This window comes from Haemorhous mexicanus, chromosome Z, assembly GCF_027477595.1.
Source record: "Haemorhous mexicanus isolate bHaeMex1 chromosome Z, bHaeMex1.pri, whole genome shotgun sequence".
Taxonomy (NCBI): Eukaryota; Metazoa; Chordata; class Aves; order Passeriformes; family Fringillidae; genus Haemorhous; species Haemorhous mexicanus.
Genome location: NC_082381.1, coordinates 70,147,070 through 70,172,341, shown reverse-complemented (window position 1 = coordinate 70,172,341; position 25,272 = coordinate 70,147,070). Strand labels below are relative to the sequence as shown.

Genomic DNA, 25,272 nt, shown 5'->3' with positions numbered 1-25,272 from the left:
TTTCTTTCTTCTTTTTTTTTTTTTTTGTTTTGTTTTTTGTTTGGTTGTTCTTTGGGGTTCTTTTGTTGTTGGTTTTTGTTTTGGTGGGTTTTTTTTGTTGTTGTTGTTATTTTGCTTGGGTTTTTTTGTTAGACTAAGAGGTACAGTGTGATGCCTTCAAGTGATACTTGATTTTGAAAATAAATAAGCAAGCCCACAACTGTTCTCCAAGGCTTTCCAATGTGCTGCATCCTGTGTTTTGTTTTGCAGATTGCAAGAAATGCAGACATTCTGTCTTGGGCAGTACTGAATCATTGATGTTTAATAATAAGAACCAGTTGTAATTTTGACTCCTTTTGGAGAGTGAAGGGTGCTGGCAAGTGTGTCTAAAGAAAATAATATATAAAAATAAGAAAATAAGTTTTTAAAAGTGGTATTGACCTTATTCACCCCCATGGCAAGTTTCAGACACTTCCTGAACCCAGAACATTTGCTGTACTCTAATCTACTGTGAAGTAATAAACTGCAGTAGTTTAGGGTCTCTCTGGTGTTCTGAATAGTAACATACTGTATTTTGTTTTGTTTTTCATATTTTTTTTTGTATTGCTTCCCCTAATATGTTAGTGTCAAATAGCAGGAGACTTAATCTTAAGAATCATGCTATGTTTCCATAGGTTTCTGTGCTGTGGCCTACCTGAGTTACTTTAGGAATAAATGTGATGCAGTGCCCTGTGCCCGGGGTATCAATTTTGCATTTTTAGTTAGCAAAAGAATTGCAGGATGGGAGACATTTATTATCCTAGAAGAACCAGCTGCATTTTTGTTCTTTGGCTTTTTTCCAGCCTGTCATGAAATTGTATAGTCTAAGCATATTCTTGTGATCTCTTTTAGTGTATAAGGCACGTCCTTAATGAGCAAATGAACTGTTCCTAAACAGTACTTTCAGATGTCTTCATGCTTCTGTCAAAGTTCAAGCTGGTGAAGGGACAGCTGATTTAGAGAAAAACCTTTCAATTTGAAAATTACCTTTAGACACCCAGATGCCTTTATGCCTGCTGTGCTAGATACAGTCCCAGGTAGCAGCTTATGAAGTGGTGGTATGTGATATGTCATCACAAATTAGTCTTCCCTTAGAACTCCCTAAACAGAAAATGTAAAACAAATTTTCTAGAGTAGCTAAATTACTAAAGTAATTGCTGTAAAAATATCTTACTCCTATCACACTAAACAAGATTAGTGTGTACTGGTTATCAGAGACCCAGATGCATTTGGGAATTAATTACATGAGTACTTCTGATGGGTTCTGAGTGTGAAAGTATATGTTTGCAAGATGCTTGTCTTACTAATATGTGTCTTGGTTTCCATGATGTGAAGCTGAAGGATACATAGATCTCATTAATATAAAACAACATTCACTTCTGATACAAGAATTAAAAGAAAAACTTGAAGGTAACTTCTGTAACTTTATGTGAATTCTTTTTTGCCTTTGACTGGTTTTCCTTTCTGATGAGCCATACACTGGGAACTCTAGATTTCTAATACAAAAGGCGTACTAATGCCTTTTAATTGAGAAGGCTGGCTTGGTACCATCTTTCAGCTGCTTCAGACTGGCCACACCAGCCCAAATGCTTGGATCAGGAATTCAGTCTGTGCGGTGTTAAGTGTAGCTGGGAAGCAAGCAGTGGAGAAAAAGTATATGCTGTAGAAGTTTGCTATTAGTCATTGGCTGCTGCATTTTTAATAGAAAACATAATTTAGCAATTTTTTTAAAATCAGGTGCTCTGTGGATGTGTATAGTCTTAAATCCCCACTGCAAGTTGGAGCAGAAGTCCAGTTGGCTAAAACAGCTGAAAAAATGGAACAGTGTGGATGTTTGTCCCTGGGAAGATGGAAACCATGGAAACGAGCTGCCCAATTTAACCAATGCTTTGCCTCAGGGTGCAAATGCTAACCAAGGTGAGCCTAAACATATGCACTGACTGCAACATATAACTTCTATCTTATACACTGTAGCCTTGCAGAATTCAGCACTCTTTCTTGAGACATTCCTTGTTGAGGACTGACCAGCGAAAATCAGTTGTACTAATGCTGTCTTTGCAGAAGAACAAATATGCGGGTCTTTTCTTAAACTGGGGCTGTAACACTTTCAGAGCAGGTATTTGTGTTTTGTTAGGTTTTCTAACTCTTCACTTGGTGCTGCTAAATATTGTTGCTTGAAAATTGGATGTCCTTCAAGTGTGTCGTGTAAAAGCCCGCTGTTTTTTGCTTGAATATACTCTAGTATTCCTTCTGCTATTGGGGTTATTTTGTTTGCAGTTACAAAGCCTTGGTAGCTGTTTTAAGAGGGATTTTTTTAAACTATGTGAAAATTGTGTGTGAGAAACTGAAGCATATGTCTGTAGCATGTGCTCTGTATGTACCGTCTGCATTAGTAGGTGTGTAGAGGGTGCAGCTGCAGTGTTGCTGTCTTGGAGGAGATGTCTTTGTACTCGATATCATGCTTTCTAATCTCAAATGTGATTATCAAATCCGACAGAAGCTTTGTACAGTCATCTTCAAACAAAGATGACTGGTAATAACTAGGCAAAATGCAGGGTGTTTTTGCAGGTGAAACTGCTCATAGTCCTCAAACTAACTGTAATAATACATTCTGCATACAATTGCAATAAAGTTAAGATTAAATTTCTTGATAGGTGTCAGTTGTGCACTTAGTCGGGTTTATTGTTGTTTCTTTTTCTTGGAAGATCACCTGTGAAGGAGAAAACTTTGTTCATTATTAAATTTCACAACTAGCCCGGAAGATAAGTTCTTTCAGCAAATGACCCCTTAGAGAGGTATTTTGCTTGCTCATCATGTTCAGACCAACATGAACACCCTGTTGATAACTCTGACGTGGCTTCTGAGCATTGACAGATGCAGTGGCGTGTCACTAGAGAAATTTTGCCTTGGGAAGATGTCCAGTGAGGATTATGTCAGCCCCATGGCTTCAGGACCTCACTTTATTAATAGTATTTGTTTACGTTCATGACCAACGAAGTTATACAAGTGCTCAAAGTTAGTGTCACTTCTCAGAAAGAAAAACTACAAATCTTTGATGCAATTTATCCTTTGACAATCGTGGATCTAAGGAGAGACACTGGGGATGCCTGAGTGCCATATACATTCTAGTTTGTACTTGGTGTTGAATGTGCTTCACCTCTAGCAGCTCTCTGTGCAGAGTCCTGTCTGCCATCAGCTGTACTGGTTTCTGGATCTCTCTCTCAGTGCAAGATGAATGGCACACACGTTGTCTGAGCTCTTGTGTAATAATAGGATGTGAAATATCATCTGCGGGCTGCGTGGTGGAGAGAGGGCAAGGCAGACTGCCATCGGCTGGGGATTGGTGAATAGGCAGAAGACAGGAGCACTGTGAATGACTGATTTATGTATGAATGAGTAAAAGCTGATGCAGCTTTCTAAACCTGTGAAAATGACAGATTCATCGAACAGGCCACATCGGACAGTGTTTACTCGAGCCATTGAGGCATGCGATCTGCACTGGCAGGACAGCCACTTACAGCACATTATCAGCAGTGACCTGTACACCAACTACTGTTACCATGACGACACTGAAAACTTGCTCTTTGACTCTCAGGGGTGGCCCCTCTGGCATGGTAAGTGGCTAAACCGGAAAGATGTTTCCATGACTTGGTGCTTTGTTCATTTTCTATGGCATTATTTTGAGGGGGGAGGTGGTGGGGTGATGGATGAAAAGCCTGGCAAAAAGAACAGAGGCTCCCTTGAAATGTTGGCTCAGAAGTAGTCCTTTAAGTCTCTCTTGCATAGTTTTAAAAACAAAACAAAACAGAAAAAATTTAAACAAAAAAAGCCCTTTTGTGTAACCTAGCAAAACAGGCCATTGCATTTATGGAGGCATTGCTATTCTTCAGTTACTTTTTCTGTTTTAGAACATGTTCCTACAGCCTGCGCGAGGGTGGATGCATTACGATCTCATGGATACCCACGAGAAGCACTGAGGCTAGCAATAGCTATTGTTAATACACTAAGGAGGCAGCAACAGAAACAGCTGGAAATGTTCCGGGCTCAGAAGAAAGGTAAATGCGTGGAAGAGGAGAGCAAAGGGTGTGCAAGTTGACAGTAACACCGGGAAGTTTGCATGAGGAAACTGGTTTTGAAACTATAATGAAAGAGATGGCTTTTAACTCTTCAGTTGGGTTAGTGGTAAATGTCACATTCTAGATGTCAGAGGTTTTCTGTAAACTGTGTTGTGAGTTGTGCCGGGCTCTTATCAGCCTTCTCCAATATATATGGCATGATAGGGCGTTTATTCCAATCAGAGGTTTTGGTTACACAAGGAAAATAGTCACCCTGTTTACAGGGTCACTTTGCATTTGGCATGTCAGCTGTTATGTTTTTTTTTTTCTCTGATCTATAATTTTGCTGAGCTTTATATTCTGATGTGTAAGTCTAGAGGGTACAATGAGGCAAAGTCTGGACTACAAAAATTCATCAAATCTGGCAGTGTGTTCCAAGAGAATCTCTTATAATGCTTTGCAACCCAAAGTAATTCTGCTCTGAACCTTTGTAGTTTGAGGAGGCAGTGGATGAAGGGGGTGACTTTGTGGTAGAGTGTATGTAGAAAAACTGGAGTTACTTTCTCAGCTGCTACACTAATCCTTTCATTCAAATTTTATTTTTGATCTTCCCTGTTATTCTAAACTGTGTGTATCCTCATGCATTGTAGTCAAAAATACCAGTGTGAAATTATATGTGTAAATTTTTCAAGTGTGTGTTCAGATGTTTCCCAGAAATGAGCATCTAGAAGTATAATATATGCATAATGTGTGCACCTAGCTGAAAAAAACTTAACCTGCAGTTCCTATGTGCCTCTGTATTTTTTTCACATAGTAAAAAAGGAGTAAGTGGTTTTTTTGAAATCTTTTTTTGTTAAGAAGGGAGGTGTCTGTCAGTGTGTGTGTTCATGTCACTGGCAGGTGTGAGAAATCTGTTGAAACTGTGCTGGTTGTAATAGTGCTCCTTTTCATTCCCAGTTGCTAGTCCAGCATGTAGACATTCAGTACCTCTGAATTCCTTTCTTGTTTCTGTAGCTATCACCTAATATTCTATTAGCATTTTTAAAAAGTGCATGAAATGTGATCTATCCTGCCCTGAAACAAAGTAGTTTGTTGTTTCTGTGTTGTCACTCACTGCTATTTTCATTTTTTAATTTCGTGGGAAATTTTTAAAAGACTTTTTTTAATACCATAAAGTGTGCTGGTCTCTATAACCAGAGGCAAACTGCAGCTACAGTCCAGCTTTAGGCTTTTTGTTCAGCAAACACCCCATGCTTCTGCTTAGCTTTTATGTGGCTGATCTGATGTCCATGGAACCCCTTGTGTGATTTTAAGGTAAACGTCTCTAGCGGGATGATTGAAGCCTTTGGTTGGCATGACACAAGGGAAGCTCATAAGTAGGCACAACAGAATAAACAGAACAAAGTGAATCAGTAAGAAGTCACCCTGATGAATCCTTCTTGGTAATATTCCTTACTTCTGCCTTTTGTCTTTATTATTTTTAGGTAATGGAATTATTTACTTGGGTTTTTTCATATTACATGCTAATGGACTCTTTAAAAATCCTCTACCATCCTGACAGTGCGTCTGTGTTTCATTTTGTAGCCCCCACTCATTTAAATAGGAGAAAGCAGGACTTAAAAATTTAGTGCATATGGTTACTCAGATATATGATGCTTTGTGAACAAGAGAGAGTGAAGGGAGGTAAAAGTTTATGTGTGACAGGCAGAGAAGCAGAGCAGACATAATGTCTTGTATGCAGTTTTTAGAGGGTAGTCAATAATGCATCTGATCTCTCATCATTTACTTGTGTCTGTATGTCGGGGAGGAAGAAAGCTGGGAGTGTCAAAGGGAGGTTGTTGTCATATGACGTGCATTTGGGGAATAGCTAATACCTGTAACTACAATCACACTTCCTCCAATTCAATGCCCTTAATATTTTTGCTGTGTTCTAACCAAGTAATGGGTATGGGCTACAGAAAAATACTGATGAAGGTATTTGTGGACTAAAATCTTAAAATGGCCAAAAATGCACTTGATCCTATGAAAAGATAATTTTTTTCTTGTATACCTAATTTAAACATTCTTTGGGATGTTTTTTAAAGTAACTGTCATCCTGAGTTTAGTGCAGAATGAGAGGTGCTGTATAAGCTCATAGTTTATGAAATTGGAACATATTTTAGATTATTTTCATTTATTTCAGTTCTATCAGATTAATTTAAAAATGTAAAAAGGGTACTGTGTCTTTTTGAGTGAGAAAATTGTAAATATTTTACAAAAAAAGTCCTTGTAATTCTTCAAGCAGACATTTTCAGAAGAGTTCTAGTAATATCAAGGAAGAGATTTCAAAAGACATTGCCACTGAAGTTTTTGACCTATAATACGCTTTGCTAGTGCTCAAAAAGTTTGGTTTCCATTCTTTCTCTTTTCTTATTCCTCATTTACATATTCACTAAGGGCAGTGAATTCACCCTGAAAGATGCTATATTCTCTTTCTGTGCAGAAGCTACTGGAAATGCTTTGAATTCTATACTGAGGGCATTTTAAGCAGTTTCACTTGTATAATTGTTTTGATGGTCTTACATGAGCTCTCTTTCCCTCCCTCCTCTGTGTGTGTTTTTTGCCACAGACCTTCTCCACAGGGGAGTAACCTCAATAACAAATCTTGAAGGCTGGGTGGGACACCCTTTGGACCCCATTGGCACCCTTTTTGGTAGCTTGATGGAAGCCTGCAGGGTGGATGATGACAGCTTCCATGGATTTTCCGATTTCACGGGTAAGACCAAGCAAATGCAGCAGTCTGGTACATTTCTTCATTTACTGGAGGTATTTTTCTGTCTTGCCTTTTTGAATCAGTTTCAAAGGCACTGTTTCTATAGTATAAGAACTCACATTTGCATACCTTAGGAAGACACAAGGGGGAGAAAATGTTAAAACTAAGAAAGCACTTAAAAGTCACCAGTTACTCATTCTTGAAGAAAATTACATATTTCATGTTTGAAATAAAACCCAATAAGACTTCATAGCAGCAGTCTTCTCCACATACATTGCACTGTCCTTGTTCTGAGAAATTGCAGGAAATCACAGGATCACAGAGTTGTTAAGTTTGGTAGGCATCTCGGGGATCATCTAGTCCACTTGGTCTGCTTGTAGCAGGGTCACCTAGAGGAGCACATTGCTCAGGTTGTGTCCATTTGGGTTTTGAATAACTTCAGGTATGAAGACTATACAACCTTCCAGGGCAACCTCCTGCAGTGTTCAACCACCCTCATAGTTAAAACATGTTTTCTTATGCTCAGATGGAATTTCCTGTATTTCAGTTTGTGCCCATTGCCTCTTGTCCTGTCACAGGATACCACTGAGAAGAGTCTGGCACTGTCTTCTTTACATTCTCCCATCAGATATTTATACATTTTGGTAAGATCCTCCTGAGCCCTCTTTTTTCCAGGCTAAATAATCCCACCTCTCTCACTCATTATATGAGAGATGCTGCAGTCCCTTAATCATCTCTGTGTTCCCACACTGGATCTCTTACAGCATGCCCATGTGCTGGGGAGCCCACAGCTGAACACAGCACTCCAGATGTGGGCTCACTAGTGCTGAGGAAATGGGCAAGATCACCTGCCTTGACCTGCTGGCAACACTTCTAAACACAGCCCTAGATGTTATTGGATTTCTTATTTAAAGTGTACATAATATTACAAAACAATGACAAAACACTTGAAATTGGTAACATATAGAATCTATAAATGGTAGAAGTTGGAAAGTAGTGTTGCTATATCAATACATGACTTAGGATAGGGATAGGATATTTACAGCTGTTTCAATTTCTGTATTTGTTCGCCAGGATTTTAACTGATTAATTCCTTATTCTCAGTCATATTCCACCTTTGGGGTAGCTTCTTCACACTACTGGTGTGGACAGAAACTGGATTCATTACTTTACCTGAAGCTCTTTTATATACTCGTCCACAATCTTCTTGGGGCTTTGCCTCAAAACTCCTTTTATTCAATTAGATTTTCTTCAATAAGTTTCTACTCTCTTACCCACCAGTTCTGGAAAAACTTTAACTTTAAAAATTTGGAAATCAGATTCTCTGCTGTTACTAGAAAACCAAAACAACCCCTTGAAATAAAAATATTGTGTGCTGAAGAGTAACTTCCTTTTTGTACACACACGTGATCTTCTAAGTGCATTCAGCCTTTATATTTGTTGCAGTTGCCCATCTCCTTACATCTGACAACCACAACTTTTTGTTTCCAAATTAGCCTGTAAAATGCTACAAGTTGAAATAGCATTTTGTCATATATTGTGTCTGTGAAGTGCCAGATGAATTGATAGCACTCTTAAAAACAGTTTATGGTTTGGCCTTTGTGGGATTTGCTTGTAATTGTTACTAAAAGTAGGACTTTTAATGTTAACAATATGCATTTTTATCATAAGCACAAGTGTAACAAATAAAAAGCCTGAAAAGAGTGCTAGCAAACAGAGCATATATTAAAGGTGAGGAGTTCCCAAGCCTATTGTATTTGCACAATTCTAATAACCTCAACTGATGTCTACATAGGTGTAAAAGCACTTTTCCCTTCCTCTTGCACATCAGGGCTTTAAAGAAATACAGAACTGGGTAGGGAAAGAAATTGGAATGGATCTTACAATTTTGTCCTCATTAACACAAAGTGGGAGGAGATGCCTTTTTTAAAATTGTGCAGTTTAAAAATTAAAACCTTTATTTTTACTTGAGTGGATTATTTAAAACCAAATTATTTTTGTGTATTTCTACTATGTGGAATCAGATGATGTATTTTAGATTGGAGTGCTGTATTTTGAGACTAGCTAATAATTTAAATAATTCTGAAATAGTAATACTAACAGTGGAAGCCTTTGTGAATGTGGCATTGTCGGCAGATTATGGGTTAAAATGGTTTGTTGATGTGTTTTTCTTTCTGTGTCACCCCTTACAGAAAACCTGGGGCAATGCAAATCTCTTGAGTACCAGCACCTGCCTGCACACAAGTTCCTAGAAGAAGGGGACTCTTACTTAACGCTGGCTGTGGAAGTAGCATTGATAGGGCTGGGACAGCAGCGAATAATGCCAGATGGCTTGTATGCACAAGAGAAGGTTTGTCGAAATGAGGAGCAGCTCATTTCTAAACTACAAGAAATTGAATTGGATGATACTCTGGTGAAGATTTTTCGAAAACAAGCAGTCTTCCTATTAGAAGGTAGCTGAATATAGATGCTAACTGCTTCTCTAAACTGTCTGCACTTACACAAGTACAGAGAACTAGTGTTCCTGCAGAAAGTGCCTTACATGCTTCAGATTTTTTTTTGCTTAGAACTCCGTGAAAGTTTTATCAAGTCTCTTACGAGAATTGCTGTACTTTAGATATCATGTGACTGCAGAGATAAGGCATATACTGACCTATAAACCTTTTATTTTAATTTTGAATACACTTTGTTCTTTACATTTGTTGCGTGTTGTAATCTCAATAACCTGATTATACACTCCAGGCTAACTATTATATAATAGAGACATCAGTTATCAACAGTTCCTAGATACCAAAATTCTAAGTATTCCTCGTATTCTCTGAAAGGAACTATACTGGCGGCTTTATAAATGTATGAAGATTTTGGCCACTGTGCCAAAGTGGAGAGCTCAGAAAATTCACATGTAATTGCTAAAGCAGAAATGCAATGTTTTATTTGTGAAAGTAAAGAAGATTACTTGCCTTTGAAGTTCATGTCATAGGTGGAAATTAAAGTATTTGGTCAAATTTTGTGGCTTCGGGTGGGGTCTTGTCCTAAGTTATGACCGTGACACACCACTTATGTTTTGGAATTAGGCAGTGTTGAAATAACATCTGTACATGGAAATGTGTACTTTTGTCTTAACTTTGAAAAAGTATGTATGTAGCACTTAAACACGTGCTCAGAGAGTGATGTCATGGGTTCCAAAGTTGTCTTTCTGTTTTTTATTCTTTTTGAATGGAAGAAAAAACTTCTGGGGAAAAAATTAGCCAAAGGCATAATCCAGGTTTTTGAAGTCTGGGTGAGACACCCAGATTTTGAGTGCATGCACATGGGGGTGTGGTACTGCCCTAGGTGAGTTGAGAGATGGTTTCACAACAGTCAGGTTTTACTCTATTTGTGTGACACATTAGTCTTTTAAAACTTTGTCTTTTATGGAAGAGGTACAATATATTGCTTAGGGTTCCCAGCTTTAAGTCACTGTTTTTGCCTAGTTTTGAACTGCAGAGAAGCTGCAACACAGGGAAAGTTTCCATCATGGTGTGTCTGTATTGCTCCTTTGTGGCCTTTGGACAAGAAAAGCTACTGTTTTAATCTAGTTATTAGCATGCAGGATTCCTCTGCATTATAAAATCAGTTTGCTGCATCTGTTTACTGGTAACGTTGCTTTATGAGGAAAAGCCAGGATTTCTCTGACATACTCTCCGATAATTCGGTTTACTACTTTGATCACTGAAATTCTTTTAATGTTTTCTTAGAGTAGTAAAGAATTGATCATAGCAGGACGTCTGCTAATAAAACTGCCTAAAAAATTGCCATTGTGAGCAATGTGCCGCAGTTGTCTTGCATTAGTGTGTAATGAGAAATCTGGCTTTTCTGCAGTAGTTTCAGTTTGCTCCAGTTTAGGCAGAAACTGCCAGTTTACATGGAGGAGAAGCTGTGCAGTGATTTAAGGTGCTGATCATACCAATTGTGAGTTTTTAGTTGAAATTCGGTAGATGCAATAAAGAAAACTTAATCCAGTATTAAGCTGATTTCTCTGCTGTTAATGCAGATTAATGCATGCTGTGTGTAGCTACCATTTGAGTGTGTGGGAAAGCAGAACATAAGACTGTTTTGCAAGAATTGTTCTGATTTTTTGCTTGACTGCTAAGTTGATGGCAAAATATATTTTCATATAAATGCTTTGTCATGTGTTCTTTGTGTCCTGACTGAGTTTCTGACTGGACCACCAACTGGCAAACATACATGAAATTGCTTCTTTCATTCAAACAATGCCAGCTAGATTTGAATGGCTTTCAACTTAATTTCAAATGGTTATGAGACACACTGTCACTTACTAAATCTTCTTTGACATTTACTTTGCAATCAGCCTTGGTCCTTAGAAGTGCCCACCTATGGAGCTCAGAATTTTTTCATGCCTAGTGATTTCTATCCTTGTATGTTGTGCTTAGGCAGTAGTCAAAAACATTGCTGAAACAGAAGTGTGCTCACACAGCTATCCATTCATCCATCCGTCCGTCCATCCATCATCCATCCATCCATCCTTTCAAGTGTGATGAGTTAGAGTCTTAGTAGAAGTGGTAGTAGCTTCTGGGACTGCTGAGTGCTATCTGTATAATAACTGTCCAGTAATGTTTAATACAAGATTCTTATTTTGTATCTCACTGTGTTTAATGCCTGAACCTTTTGTCACTGAAGTCAGAAACCGTTTGACGTAGTTTTCCTATTAACAGGAAAAACAGTCTTATGTGTGCAGAAAAAAATGTAGAAATAGGATTCTTATGCACTGTGAACATTAGAAACTCAGCAAGTAAATAGTTGCTTTCAACTTTGTTGTTGTCATCATGATTCTGCTGTTATCAAATTTAAATCAACACCTAACTGAGTGAGAAAAATCCATTGCCTTAATAATAGGGATAGTTTTCACATAAATAAGATAGAAATTTTAAAATCATGTGTTTATACTGGACTAACAGCCAGCTTTGATGCATGACCTTGTGTTCATCATCATAGAATTGTTCGGGTTGAAAAAGATTAACAGTGTTGTTAAGTCCAGCCATTAGGCTACCCATCATTATCTTCACTACTAAACCATGTTCCTAAGTGACAAATCCCCACCTAATTTGAACACTTTCAATGATGGTGTTTCCACCACTGCCCTGGGCAACCTATTCCAATGCCTGACCATCCTTTCAGTTAAGTTTTTCCTGATATCCAGTCTAAACCTGATTGTGCCTGGCACAATCTGAAGCCATTTCCTTTCATTGTGTCTCTGGTTGTCTGGGGCTTTTCAGGCAGGGATAGAGAATCATAAGTCCTCCCCTGAGCCTCCTTTTTTTTCAGTATAAATACCCCAAGCTCCTTCAGCTACTTCTCAGGACTTGTGCTGCACACCCTGCCCCAGCTCCATTGCCCTTCTCTGTGCTCACTCCAGCTCCTCAGTGCCTTTCTTGGAGTGATGGACCAGAACTGGACACAGCACTCGAGGTGTGGCCTCAGCAGTGCCCAGTACAGGGGGACAATCCCTGCTGTGGTCCTGCTGATCCAAGCCAGGGTGCCATTGGCCTTCTTGGCCACCTGGGCACACCCTGGCTCATGTCACCAGCACCCTGAGGTCCTTTTTCACTGAGCAGCTTTCTGGTTACTCTGTTCCCAGCCTGTTGAGCTGCCTGGGGTTGTTGTGACCCAAGGGTGGGACCTGGGACTTGAGTCATGACTGCATCCAGACCAAAGGGTTATTTAAATGCCAGTGTCAGGTGAGATATTTGAAGGGATCATGTGCTGCTGTGGTGATTGGTCATGTAATTTCAATTAAAGAACACATTTTGAATACACATTTTTCTATAGTCATCATTCTTTTTTTCCTGGTGAATTTGTGATGAAGCAGTGGCACACTGACAGGATGCATAGGTATTGATGTGTATAATATAACTGTGTGGAGGCAGAGCTAGGATTATGACTTTCTACTTTTGCATACCAGGCTTGCTGAATGAGTCCCATGAAGTACTGTAATCATTCTGTCATTCGTATAAGTACTGGCAGTGTGCTTAGTATTATACCATTTGCAGTGAATCTTGTTTTCCTAAATAGTATATGGTATTTCATATAATTGTAACACATTGTGCATATATGATGTGCTATCTGTTTCAATGAAAATAGCAATGTAACTTCACCTTTTGTGCAGGAGGCTATGTACTTCTAGCTAAAGGTGTACTGAATGCTTTTAAAGGTTCAGAAGTTGCAGTCTAGCAGTTTATAAAGACTGACATTGCTTCTCTTTCCTGCAGGGGGACCATACAGTGGCTTAGGTGAAGTCATCCATCGGGAGAGTGTTCCAATGCACACATTTGCCAAGTATCTCTTCACCTCTCTCCTACCTCATGATGCTGAATTGGCATACAAAACTGCACTGAGAGCCATGCGGTACGTATTCATGAGTTGTCTAAAAAGAGCACAAGTAGTAGATGTGGAAAGGAGGAAAAAGTTTGGTAATCAGGACCTAGTCTCTTTTTCTACAATATGCATTCTTCCAGTCAAGGAGGTACTGTTTAGGTTCTGTCATCTATAATAGTAAATGGTATTTGTAGTAACTATATTGTAATAATTTATAAATGTCCAATTAGTGTTTATTTATACTTGTAAAACAGGATTTTCTGTTTCAGATCCTTCTAGAATCCCACACCTGGGGCACAAGATTTTGTGCTATAAAGCCACTTTAGCATATGGATTCTTCCACCCATGCGGTTGTGTGTGCATGATGATGTTGGTAATGAAATAAGGAAAGAGGTATTTTACCATAAGTCTCAGGATTGTTTGCTGCTTAGTCTGCTTAGCAGGACAACTTGTTTAACTCGCATTCTTTATAAATTGACTCTCAGCAATAGATTTCAGTGGTGTGGTCAGAGCCTGGGCATTGTTTAGTGCTTCATAACATCTTAGCCTCTTCTGGGTGAATGTTTCGATCTAAATCGAGTACATCCAATGACAGCAAAATGTCTGGTTTGCATCCTATTTGTCTTCAGTAATCAGGAAAAAGCTGTTTCTCAGGCAGTGTTCAGTGTGTGCTGTCTCAGGACAGGTCAGATTGGTAATGATATCTAAAAAAAGACTTCTGAACAAGTTCTCAAGGACCTAAATGGATCAGTGATAAAACTGTTGTCCACACAGAGTTCAGGGAAGAAAGTGATCCTGTCTGTATTGTCTGCTCACTATCAAGAACCTAGTAGTTGTTGGTTGGCAAAGAATAGCCATAACTGAACAGTCAAGTCTTAGATTATAAAAAAGAAAAAAAATGTAGAGTTTTTGTGATCATTATCACCAAGCATGATTGCACAGTGATTGAAGGATTTCCTATCCATATGAAGAGTATTTAGCTTCATCAAACAGGTTGTGTCTGTATGGTTTGGAGGTGTTTATTCTGGAGTGACTCTCTCCAAAAAGCTAAATAAGGAAAAAATCCTGTGTTTGAAGGACTAAATGGGAGGCCTTGCATAACAGCAAAATATAGCTGTCAGTTTAAGCCAAAGGTCTGCTTAGCCTGTTGGAATTTTTCTGCCTCCAAGAGGGTCTAGTAAGGGATGTTATGGGAAGAGTCTAAAAAATGTGAAGAGTGACCATGTATACTTGCTGGTTACAATTAGAATTTTAGGAAATAGATTAAGACAAAACTACATTACTGATGAACTATTGAGGACATTCAAATGTGTGATCAGAAAGCTACCTGTGCCACTTAAGTTTGCTAGTCTTCTTTAATATCAAGGTAAGTAGATCAATTACTGATTATATCAGAACAGGATGATAGTACAAAATTTGGTACATGGGGCTTTTTGGTTGGTTTTGTTTTGTTTCATTGTTTGTTGTTTCTTTGGCTGGTTTGGTTGTGTTTGGTGTGGTTTTGGTTTTTTTTAAGGAAAAAAAGTTAATTTTTTTATAAAATATACTTGTCTTGTATTTACTTTGTATGGATTTTTAATCCTTAAACTAAGCTATTGAAATGATCCTTCAAGGCTGAAGTAGTCATCCATCAGCAGCTTTCCTGACTGCCTCAGTGAAAATGGAGTCAATATGCAGTTTCATTTGAGCAAGGATTTGCCCAGAAACCAGTGGTAATTGAAAACTTCTTTTTTGGAAGTTTCCTTTCTCAGCTAGAAAAACAAGACACTGAAAGATCCAAATGATGAAATCTCCAGTTAGTCTTGGGTAGCTCCAGCCCTCATTTGCTATAAAGCTGTCATCTCAACCAAAGAAATTACTTCCTAAATAGACCAGTATAAGAAAGAATTGTCTTTTTGTTTCCATCTGGTGAAATCACAGGAGACGTCAGTGCAATCAAGGCTATTTTCCCTCCATAGCCATTTTTTCATCACTTTATAAGACTGATGAAGGTTCAGCCCTAGACAGTAATCTTTCTTTTTGCAGTTTGATTTTTGGCACTCTTCAGAAATGTGGGCTGCAATCTTGAACAGTAGTGGTGGCAGATGCTTTCTATTCCGTGTCTGTCTGCATTCTTCTGCACTTCTTAAATTCTACTGAAGAAGGATGATTATTCTTTCCATTCACACCAGAATGTCAGTTCAGTGAATAACGGACTCCCAATACAAACCAAATGAAAAAGTAATGTAATACTGCCTTGAGGAGACAAGAGTAAAGCAAACATGAAGACTGAATGTCTGTCTCATGGCTGAGAAGTTGAATGGGTCAGATGATAAAAACTTGAGCATCTTTTCTTCCATGGGAGGGAGGAAGTGGATGTGGCAAGGACAGAAATCCCATGTGGAAGTTTGTGAATGTGTTGCATGGAAATCTCTACAGCTGCTCATGCTTTTAGGAGTGAAGCATATTTCTTTTCTCACATTTATTAAAGAAATTCATCTCACAAGACCCCAGGTACTTGCTCTTCAGATAGAAGTGTTCACTGTCAGTCTGCGTACAAGTCTACATGGGTCAATTACCTGTGGCGGCTCAGGAGTATTTAACCTTTCTATATTCAAAAATACCTGTTGCTGTTTAATTTTTTGAGTCCTATTTTAGTGTATGGAACACTTAATATAAAATAAATGGAGACTCAGATCAGAAAGCCTTTCATGTATGCACCTCAGGTCTGCAAGGACAGGGTTGTGCAGTCCTTGATGGTCACTTCTATATAGTTTTCTGGTTGCAGGACTGAAACATAAGGAGCATAGCCTTGGAGAATGTGGATCTGCAGTTGACTGCTCACTTGGAATCTGTGAATGTTTGGCTTAGTTTGTTTTGATCCCTTGTTAAGCCTGAATTTCAGCCAGGCTTTGGGACCCAGACTTTAATGGTGATGTTTATTTACAAGGTAGCTTTGCTAAAACCTAATTATTTAATTGGTATTTCAAAGGGGAAAAAAAAGTTAAGAATGCTAAATCTACGTGTGATTTGCTGGTGTTCCCTAACCTTGCCAAAATTGTGTGAAAGCCACCAATTCACAACAGCACATCTTTTCACAGCAAAAGCACGTAGAAGCTGGCAGTTAAATGCAAAGTGACAAAAGATTTCTCCAAAACAGCCTTACTTTCATGCTTTTTGGCTGTTTACTCTTACTCATAACCTACTAATCCCTTCCTTAATTTAATAGCTAGGATCTTTTCTGTTCATTGAAGCTATCTTTTAATGTACCTCTGCAGCCTCACTCTATGCTTGGAAAAAATCAGTTTAAGAATATGTTTATGAAGAGGTGTCTTTGTGCTGCTGGAGAATAGATTTTACTTGATACAAGGGTTTTTTTCCTATTTTCCTATTTCCTATTATATGTGTGTGATCGTTATTTGGGTGGTGTGTTGTATTTTTAAGTGCCTGCTAGATGCCTTTCCATATATTCAAAATTACCTTTCTTAGTGAATTCTTAAATATATTATTATACTGTATTATTATTTTACTAATATATAATATGCTTCAAGAATCTAAAAAAAAAAAAACTGATGGAACTCCAATCCATCTTAATGCAAAAAAAAAAAAAAAACAAACCAAACATATTCCACAGCTGCTTGCAGAACTTAAAAAATTCTTATAAGAAATTGTAACTTACATTTAGGTGGGCTTATTCTATAAGAAATAGTCTATCACTAAAAAACCACAATGCATTGGATTTTCAGTGTTCAGTAGTTGCAGTTTTGTGGACAAAAGAGATGTGACTTCCTTGATCCTCCCAGATCACTTCCTTCTCAAAAGTCACATGCATATGAAAGCTGGTAGAAACTGACCTCAGATACTAGGACAAACAGATACTAAGAGACATCAAGAAGCTAAGCAATGGAAAAGCTTTTCTTCTGGACATGGCCTTATTACTATATCTTTAACCATTCATATGCTGAAACTATGCTTAAGTGTATTGAAAAATAGCCTTTTTGTGTTTACTCCTATTTTTTGTACTGACATTTATAGCGTAGCTGATGTACTGTCAGTATTTAGTGTATTTGAAGGTCAGTAAGGTTATATCTTTGCTGTGGGCTGTCATTTGGATTGTAGTAGTCAACAACACATTAATTTGAATTTAAGTATAAATGCTCCTTGTTGGATAAGACTGTTGATTGATGAATACTTGATGAGAAAATGTAGTCTGAAAGTCATATTAAAGGAAACTTCTCTGTCACTGCTGTTTGGGACCACCCTAACATCTGATTAGAGTACTTTATAAAATTCTGGTAGGTTAAAAATGCCTATTGATATAGGAAAGTTTGGCAAACAAACTTTTGAGATTTCCCAAGAAGAGAAGTCGGTTTCCAATTTTTTTTTCTGAAACTGAAAAAGCATATTTCATAGACAATACCAAGTATTCTTGCAGCTTTAGTTTAGCTCATAAGCAACCAAATGTAATAGTGGTTTAATGAAAGAGGATTTCTTTCTTATTTCAGGTTGCTGGTACTGGAATCCACAGCTCCTTCAGGAGATTTGTCCCGCCCTCACCACATCGCATCTGTTGTTCCAAACCGGTATCCCCGCTGGTTCACCCTAAGTCATATCGAATCCCAGCAGTGTGAGCTGGCATCAACCATGCTAACAGCAGCCAAAGGTACATTGCAATCAGTTATGTGCTCAACTAAATGTGTGCTTTTAATATTGCATGGGTAAACAGATCATAAAACTCATGCTTAGGAGTCCAGATCACAGTCTGGCAATAGTTTGAAATGGGCACAACAAACTGAACTGGCTTAAATCTGTCATGTAACTTTCTAGCATAGTAGTTAATTCAGTTATCTAGTAGCTAGATGAGCTTAGTATGAGGCTGATGAGACAGCATTTTATTCTCCTGTCACATGACATTGACTGTGAGACACAGAAGTGGACAAGTCAGTTCTAAAATTCACAAATCAGAGTGACTTTTGGCCTTGCGCTGCACTAACACCTTCAGACAGAGCAGTTTGTGGTCTCTTATATCTTTCATTCATTAGCAATTTAATTATAGAAGGTTTCTGAAAACAGAGTGTGTGTAATTGAAACATCATACTATTGCATAGCAGTGTCAGGCTCAGATATAATGGATCTCTGGATGTTTTGAGAGCTTGTTCCATATTGGTGATTCTGTTTACACCTTACAGGTGATGTTCGGAGACTGGAAACAGTGTTAGAGTCCATCCAGAAAAATATCCACTCCTCATCACACATCTTCAAACTTGCCCAGGATGCATTTAAAATAGCAACACTCATGGACAGCTTGCCAGACATAACTCTTCTGAAAGTTTCTCTAGAGCTGGGTCTTCAGGTATTTCTCTCATTTGTTGTTATTACAATATAAGAAAGAAATTTGATGCAGTGTTGGTGCCTGTAGCTTTTAAGCACAGGAAAGGATACAGTCTTTGGGCTCTGTCTGGACTTGGTTTTAAGTTTTGTTTTCTACTACAAGGCCTAATGTACTGGTAAACACAGACCAAGAATCTGCACAGTCCCTTTGTGTCATTTACGTGGAAGGTAGAGCTGGCATTTGTTGGCTGCACTCTTCTGTTCAGGGGTGAGAGAGGACCAGTGTGGTAGGTTCAGAATTTTATGTAGGACTGGCTAGAAAATAAAATTACTCTGCTTGCTGGAAATGCCCTGTATTTTCTTCATGGTCTTCAGGGTTTTTTCCCTTTTCTTTCTCTTCCCTTCCCCTAAATGAGAACTGATACATGCTATTTGGAAGCCAAGGTCAACCATAATGGCTGGTTGCTAAGGCAGAGCATGTTGACAGCAGCCTTCTCACTTCCATCAACATCCTGTACTCCACAAGCTGTGGTATAGCCAGATGCATCTGAGTGTGCTTGAGGTGTACAAGTACTGCAGATCAGTTTTCCGGCTCTGAGGAGAGACTTTGCAAGCTAAAAGGAGACAGCCAAGTAGTAAATATTACCTGACACTTTTGAATCTTAGAGATTACTCAGTCAATTTCAACAAAAACAAATATCTCCATCCCTCTTCGAGGAATTCTTTGGAAAAAAAACCATGTAAAGATCAGAAAACCATTTATTACTTTGGTCCAGTAAATAAAGCTCCAAAGACTTCCGGGGAAAGGATGTTTTCCCAGTTGCTTCTTATGCTGAAGAAAGGTACTAAAATCTTTAATCAAAAAGCTGAGGGTTCTGTATGCTTTGTTAGGCTTTCATATTTCCATGGTCACTGTGGAAATCTGTTTGTTTCATTTGCCTTAAATGTTTGTGAGAGAGATAAAAGTCCTTACAACTGACCTGCATGTCCCCTCAAGTTTTCACCAAGTATCATTCAATGGAAACAGCACACTTTGGATATTCATGGATACTCTTTTGTGGTTGATGACAGTGTCATCAGAATATCTTCAGCACAATGTAGTGAAAATAATGTCACAAACCCAGCAAACTGGAACTGTTATAGAATTTGCCCACTGTTCTTTTCCAAGCTTACCAAAGATGTTTTAAGAATCTTAAAGATTTGTTTTCCAGAAGGAAGATGCGTAGCAGTGTAATTTCCAGCAATTCCCAGCTGCGTAGTTTCTTACAGTTAGGCTTTTCCTGCAAGAAACAGTGTCAGCACCGTCTCTAGTGGCCTATAGATGATTCCCCCTTCTTTTCTCCTCAGCTTAATTGTAATTAGGTTGTCTTTGTTCAGTATGTAGTACCTGACTACTTATAACAACTATATGCCCTGGAATATGCACCAATATACTTGTGCATAGAGGGAGGAGATGTTACGTGATTTAATTTCGATAACTGGTAATTAATTGTTGTTTTTTGTTGCTTGGGAGAAGGCTTTTTTATGGGATAGGGTTTTTTCTTGCCTCCAGATAAAACAGTCTTTGTCCTCTATCCTTGAAGGGTCTGCAGTTGGAATTACTTTCTGCAGTTGGAATTACTTTCTGCATGCTGTTCAAAAATATCCAAACAGTGTTTTTCAAATTGTTTGACATATCAGCTGAAAAAGAGGAAATGGAGTGGAGAGGGCAGGAGGCTGTCATTTTTAACTCCACTGTCTTTGAATACTTTAAAATTCCTTTCTGTTTGTCTGTGTCCTGGGTTTGCAATTAATTTTTATTTTGTTTGTCTTCTTTTAACAGGTGATGCGAATGACGCTGTCAACACTGAATTGGCGACGGCGGGAAATGGTGAGGTGGTTGGTAACATGTGCAACAGAAGTAGGTATGTTCTGAAATGTTTCTCTTGTCAGCTACTCTTACAGGGCTTGATCTTCCTTGTCAACACCCAAGTTCTGCAAATGCCTCCCACTTCGTGTTCATCTCTAAAATTCCTTTGGTGAGAACACATTATGGTAGTGATTAGTGAGTGTTTTTAGGCACAAAGGAAGTGAGACAGTAGTTGAGTAATGCAGTTGAATGCTTTCCCCCATAAGGTGGAGGTGTGCATAACCTATGGGACGCACCCAAATGCAAATACTTAATACCCAAAATACTCAATACAGAAGTGGGAAATCAGTGCTCTCTCAAGTAGCCTGTTTGGATCATTTTGGGCTTTGCTATAGATTTTCTGCATGTCTTCATGAGGCATCTCATAAACCTCCTGTGTTAAGGTTTACCATCTTCAAAATGAGGATGCAGGGTCTGAAAATGAAGATGACTACATTAAAAGCTGTATAGCTGTTAAAAAAAAAATCAAAAATCAGCAGCAATGCTAATGGGAACAATCTAAGTACTTATGATAATGCAGCCATTTTAATTGTCAGTAAAGGTATTTCTGGAGAGCATGTTTTTCTGTTATATTTCTTCCTTCTTCATATATCTGAGTTGGATTGTATTGCACAGATGCTTCTTGAGTTTCAGAACTTAGGAAGATTGCTGCTGCTTATTCTCTGGATTAATTCATTCTTTGCTTTATGCTTAGCTGGCTATATATTGTTGTCAATAGCATGGGGAAATAGAGCTTGCCTTTGTATGCTCTCAGCCAGAAAGTGGTTTGTGTCTGCAAATTTTCATGCAATGCTCTTGTTTTATTGCTTTTATGTCTTTGCTAAGGTAATTTTTGCTGAGGTTATCTTACAGATATTAGTGCCTGAGTATTATTTTGTGCAGCTGCATCTCAGCAAATAAAATACTGGATTTAAAGTTGCTTTAAATTGGTTTACATATTCTAATAGAAGCGTCCTGTAGAGAGCTTAAAATGTTGTGCAAAGAACTCTTGAAACTTAATCAACACAGTAAAGAATGAATATGGTAATGCTGGGAATCTATTTAAATGAAGATACTGTATTCTCTGGTTATGCTGGTTCACTGCAAATGAGTGCAGGGGTGCATGGGAAGCATTAGAGTCCTGCAGACGAAATAAAGACCTCTGTGTGTGGTTTAGGTGGGCCACAAATGTGTGTAAACTGCCTCTAGCAATAAGGCACTCCAGGTAATTCTAGGTTCAGTTTCTGGAACTCGTCAGTCAGTGTTTCCTCTGCCTGGGAAACGCACTGGGAATACAGTGGCACTGAGAAATAGAATATCCAGTAGTTCATATTGCTCACTGTATTTCTCTAAAAAGAATCTTGATGATCATGTACTTACGAATTTGATTGCTTTAAGGTGTGCGTAGTAAGTTCTGCTAAGGTATGCCATGGTGTTCTCTTAAGAAAGCCATTTTGCCTATTTTTCACATGTGCTGTGCCTTGAGATTTACAGTGAGAAAAGAGGTTGCAATTGCCCTGGTGTGCAAGGTGAGGGCTGCTTTTGAGTGAGATGATGAGATGAAATGAGCCAGAATGTTTTACCCAAATTGTCTTAAGTATAACAGCTCAACTGTCACAATAGGAGATTAAAGCTTACCTTGCAGGCTACTTTTGTTATTTTCTCGGTTTATGTGATTGCTGCAGAGTTTGTACAGTAGTCTTAGTTTTAATGTTGTGTTCTAGCCATGCTGTCTGTGAGCCCTTCTTGCTGGGATGTACTGGTAGCGTCTTAGACCTTGTGGGGAGTATAATCTGCTGAACATCTCTATCTGCTGCGATTCATCAGTTGTGGCTAATCCTTTCTTTCTCTCTCCCAGGTGTTTACGCACTGGATAGTATCATGCAAAACTGGTTTACACTTTTCACTCCAACAGAAGCCACTAGTATTGTTGCTACGACAGTGATGTCCAACAGCACCATTGTCCGTCTGCATCTGGACTGCCATCAGCAGGAGAAGCTGGCCGGCAGTGCTAGGACGCTTGCTCTACAGTGTGCCATGAAGGATCCTCAAAACTGTGCCCTTTCTGCACTGACCCTATGTGAAAAGGATCACATAGCTTTTGAGACCGCTTACCAAATCGTTCTAGATGCTGCTACAGCTGGCATGAGCTACTCGCAGCTTTTTACCATAGCACGATACATGGAGCACCGTGGTTACCCCATGAGGGCCTACAAGCTGGCCACTTTGGCCATGACACATCTCAACCTGAGTTACAATCAGGACACACACCCTGCCATTAATGACGTTCTGTGGGCATGTGCGCTCAGCCACTCCCTTGGGAAAAATGAGCTAGCAGCTATAATACCTCTGGTGGTCAAAAGTGTCAAGTGTGCAACAGTACTGTCGGACATTTTGCGTAGGTGTACTTTGACCACTCCTGGCATGGTGGGACTTCATGGAAGGAGGAACTCTGGTAAGCTCATGTCACTGGACAAAGCCCCTTTACGGCAGCTCTTGGATGCCACAATTGGAGCCTACATTAATACAACTCATTCACGTCTCACTCACATCAGCCCACGACACTATAGTGAGTTTATAGAGTTCCTCAGCAAGGCACGAGAGACCTTCCTAATGGCTCATGATGGTCACATCCAGTTTACACAGTTTATTGACAACCTAAAACAAATCTACAAAGGCAAAAAGAAACTGATGATGCTGGTTCGTGAACGGTTTGGTTGATGAAAATGTGTGAATGGGGGACTGGGGGGGAGGGGTGGTTTGTTTTTACTTGAGCCTGCCTTTGTATCCTTTTTAACTTAAAGAAACAGAGCCACACCGGTATTATATGTGTATAGTTATATTGAGTTTGCAAACTAAACTGTCATGTTGTGAAAGTTTGTGTTTTTATTTTCTTTTCTTTTTTCTGTTTTGTATGAGAGAGAGGTTAAAAAAGGTTTGGTTTACACTGAGTATATGTTGTCAAGTGGCAAAAGCCCACATTGCTCTCCTGTTCTTTCTGTATACGTTCACAGCCTCAAAAGCAAACATATATTGCAATGGCTTTAAAAACCAAACAAAACACCTCCATCCTGTGATAAGTACCTCGAATTGATTCAGCTTTACTCCTTTGTAATTCATCCTTGCATTTCAGCATATTTAAACGAACCAACAAACGAAATACTAATAGTTAAAAGGCTGACCACGTGGCTTTGCAGTGCTGTTCATCCAGAAGCATGGCACACAATGCTTGTGCATGTGGAAACTTAGCGACTGTCAACATACATTCTCAGGGATTTATCAAAAAAATTAAAAAAAGAATGAGAGCATTTATTGTACTGTATATATATTATAGTATATGTCTGAATATTGAAAAATATAACATTAACTAATTTATAAAAAAAAATCTATGTAATGCAAAATACTTGAAGCTGCAGTAGCTTGGTTTTAAACAAAAAAAAGCCTATCAGAAGGACTAAAGTGCGCCTTGCTTCAGGGTTGGCTCAGGTGGTGAACTATATGCTGGGCATCTATGCAGAGCCACCTTTTGGATTGCATGGTTGGACTGATACCTATTGGGGAAAATTTTATATATATATATATTTATACAACCTGTGTATACATATATATGTATACACACATACACACATGCTTGTAACAGGCACTATAGTAAAGAGGGACAACAAAAAATACACAGCCAGAGCAGCAAGCCTTAGCATTAAGAATACAGTATGCCAGAATTGGGGTTTGTGCCTCCTAGCCTAGAAGACTTAAAGAATATCCTTTTTGACACAAAACGCAAAATGTTTTCCAAAATTATTGACATGATACGTTACGCCTTTGCAGTGAGCTAATAATAAGCTAACCTTTGTGCACAAATAACATATATATATTATATATATATATTCTGCATAGGTATTTTGACTTTGTGCAGGACAGAAAGTTGTGTAGGTATGACTGTTCTACTTTTCAGTTTGTTTTTTTAATATATTTTATTTTCTCTAGAATTACTCAAACAGAAGCAGCCTTCTATCTTGCCTTGTCTTAATGCTTTAAAATAACCAAACTGGAGATCTAACTACCAAACTGTTCATTATATTATTAAATACCAACTTTGGTTACAGTATAGTGTCTTTACTTTAGCTGATGGTTCTGTATCCTTGTGCTTTTTAAAGCAGTTTTTATGTTTTGGTGCAAAAGTTGTCCAGTGTCTCTTGTTCCCTTCATTAGAGAACATGCTAGAGAGGTATGTTTGTAGGTATTTTTGTTTAGAAAAACTATTTCATGCTCTCCATTTTATTTATTATAATAGGTAAAAAGGTTGTACTTCATCACCCATGTAAACATGCTCATGAAGTTGAAAGTAATTAAGATTTGATACACTGATATCAATTTATTTATGTAACTAAATCACTGTTTTATAAACTTGTTAATGATCAACAATTTTTTTGTTTTGATTAAAATTAGTTTTTTGAAAGTTGATTCTGCCTCCTTTAATGGTGTCTGTTACTGGAATTGAATTGTGTTCATAGATCATGAATGCCCATCTAACAATTTCACTGCAGTGTGGTAGTATGCAATACAACCACCAAGTCCAGGAAATAAATGTTGTGTACTTCAAAAGTTCTGCTGAGGATTCGTAGCGTTCACAGCTGCTGATGGAAGAAGACCTGGTAAGGAGAGAAGGGACCAAATGCTGCCTGTGTCTGAAGAGGTGTATTCTGTACATCAAACAGTAAGCCTTGAGGTACCATCCTGGTAGGATTCTGGAGTGTGTGGGGGTATGTTTCCACTCTGGATTATTTGGGTGGCCATGAGAGTAGAGATGTGCTGTGTATGTATTCAAGGACAATTATTCCTGTTCGTCGATTGGCTTTTCTAAAGTGTTTTGTGTA

The 25,272-nt window shown here is 38.5% G+C and overlaps 1 protein-coding gene across 3 annotated transcripts in view; it reads left to right on the top strand.

The window, feature by feature from the left end:
• Window positions 1-24,859, top strand: part of ZSWIM6 (zinc finger SWIM-type containing 6) — a 106,752-nt gene extending 81,893 nt beyond the window's left edge. For all 3 annotated transcript variants that reach the window (XM_059873504.1, XM_059873503.1, XM_059873502.1), the window contains 10 exons: window positions 1,756-1,935; window positions 3,456-3,632; window positions 3,927-4,073; window positions 6,682-6,828; window positions 9,018-9,278; window positions 13,095-13,230; window positions 17,685-17,842; window positions 18,369-18,532; window positions 20,333-20,414; window positions 22,257-24,859. In XM_059873504.1, coding sequence (XP_059729487.1) covers window positions 1,756-1,935; window positions 3,456-3,632; window positions 3,927-4,073; window positions 6,682-6,828; window positions 9,018-9,278; window positions 13,095-13,230; window positions 17,685-17,842; window positions 18,369-18,532; window positions 20,333-20,414; window positions 22,257-23,119 — 2,315 coding nt within the window. In that variant the 3' untranslated portion in view covers window positions 23,120-24,859. The remainder of the gene's footprint in view (window positions 1-1,755; window positions 1,936-3,455; window positions 3,633-3,926; window positions 4,074-6,681; window positions 6,829-9,017; window positions 9,279-13,094; window positions 13,231-17,684; window positions 17,843-18,368; window positions 18,533-20,332; window positions 20,415-22,256) is intronic.
• Window positions 24,860-25,272: the final 413 nt, after the last annotated feature.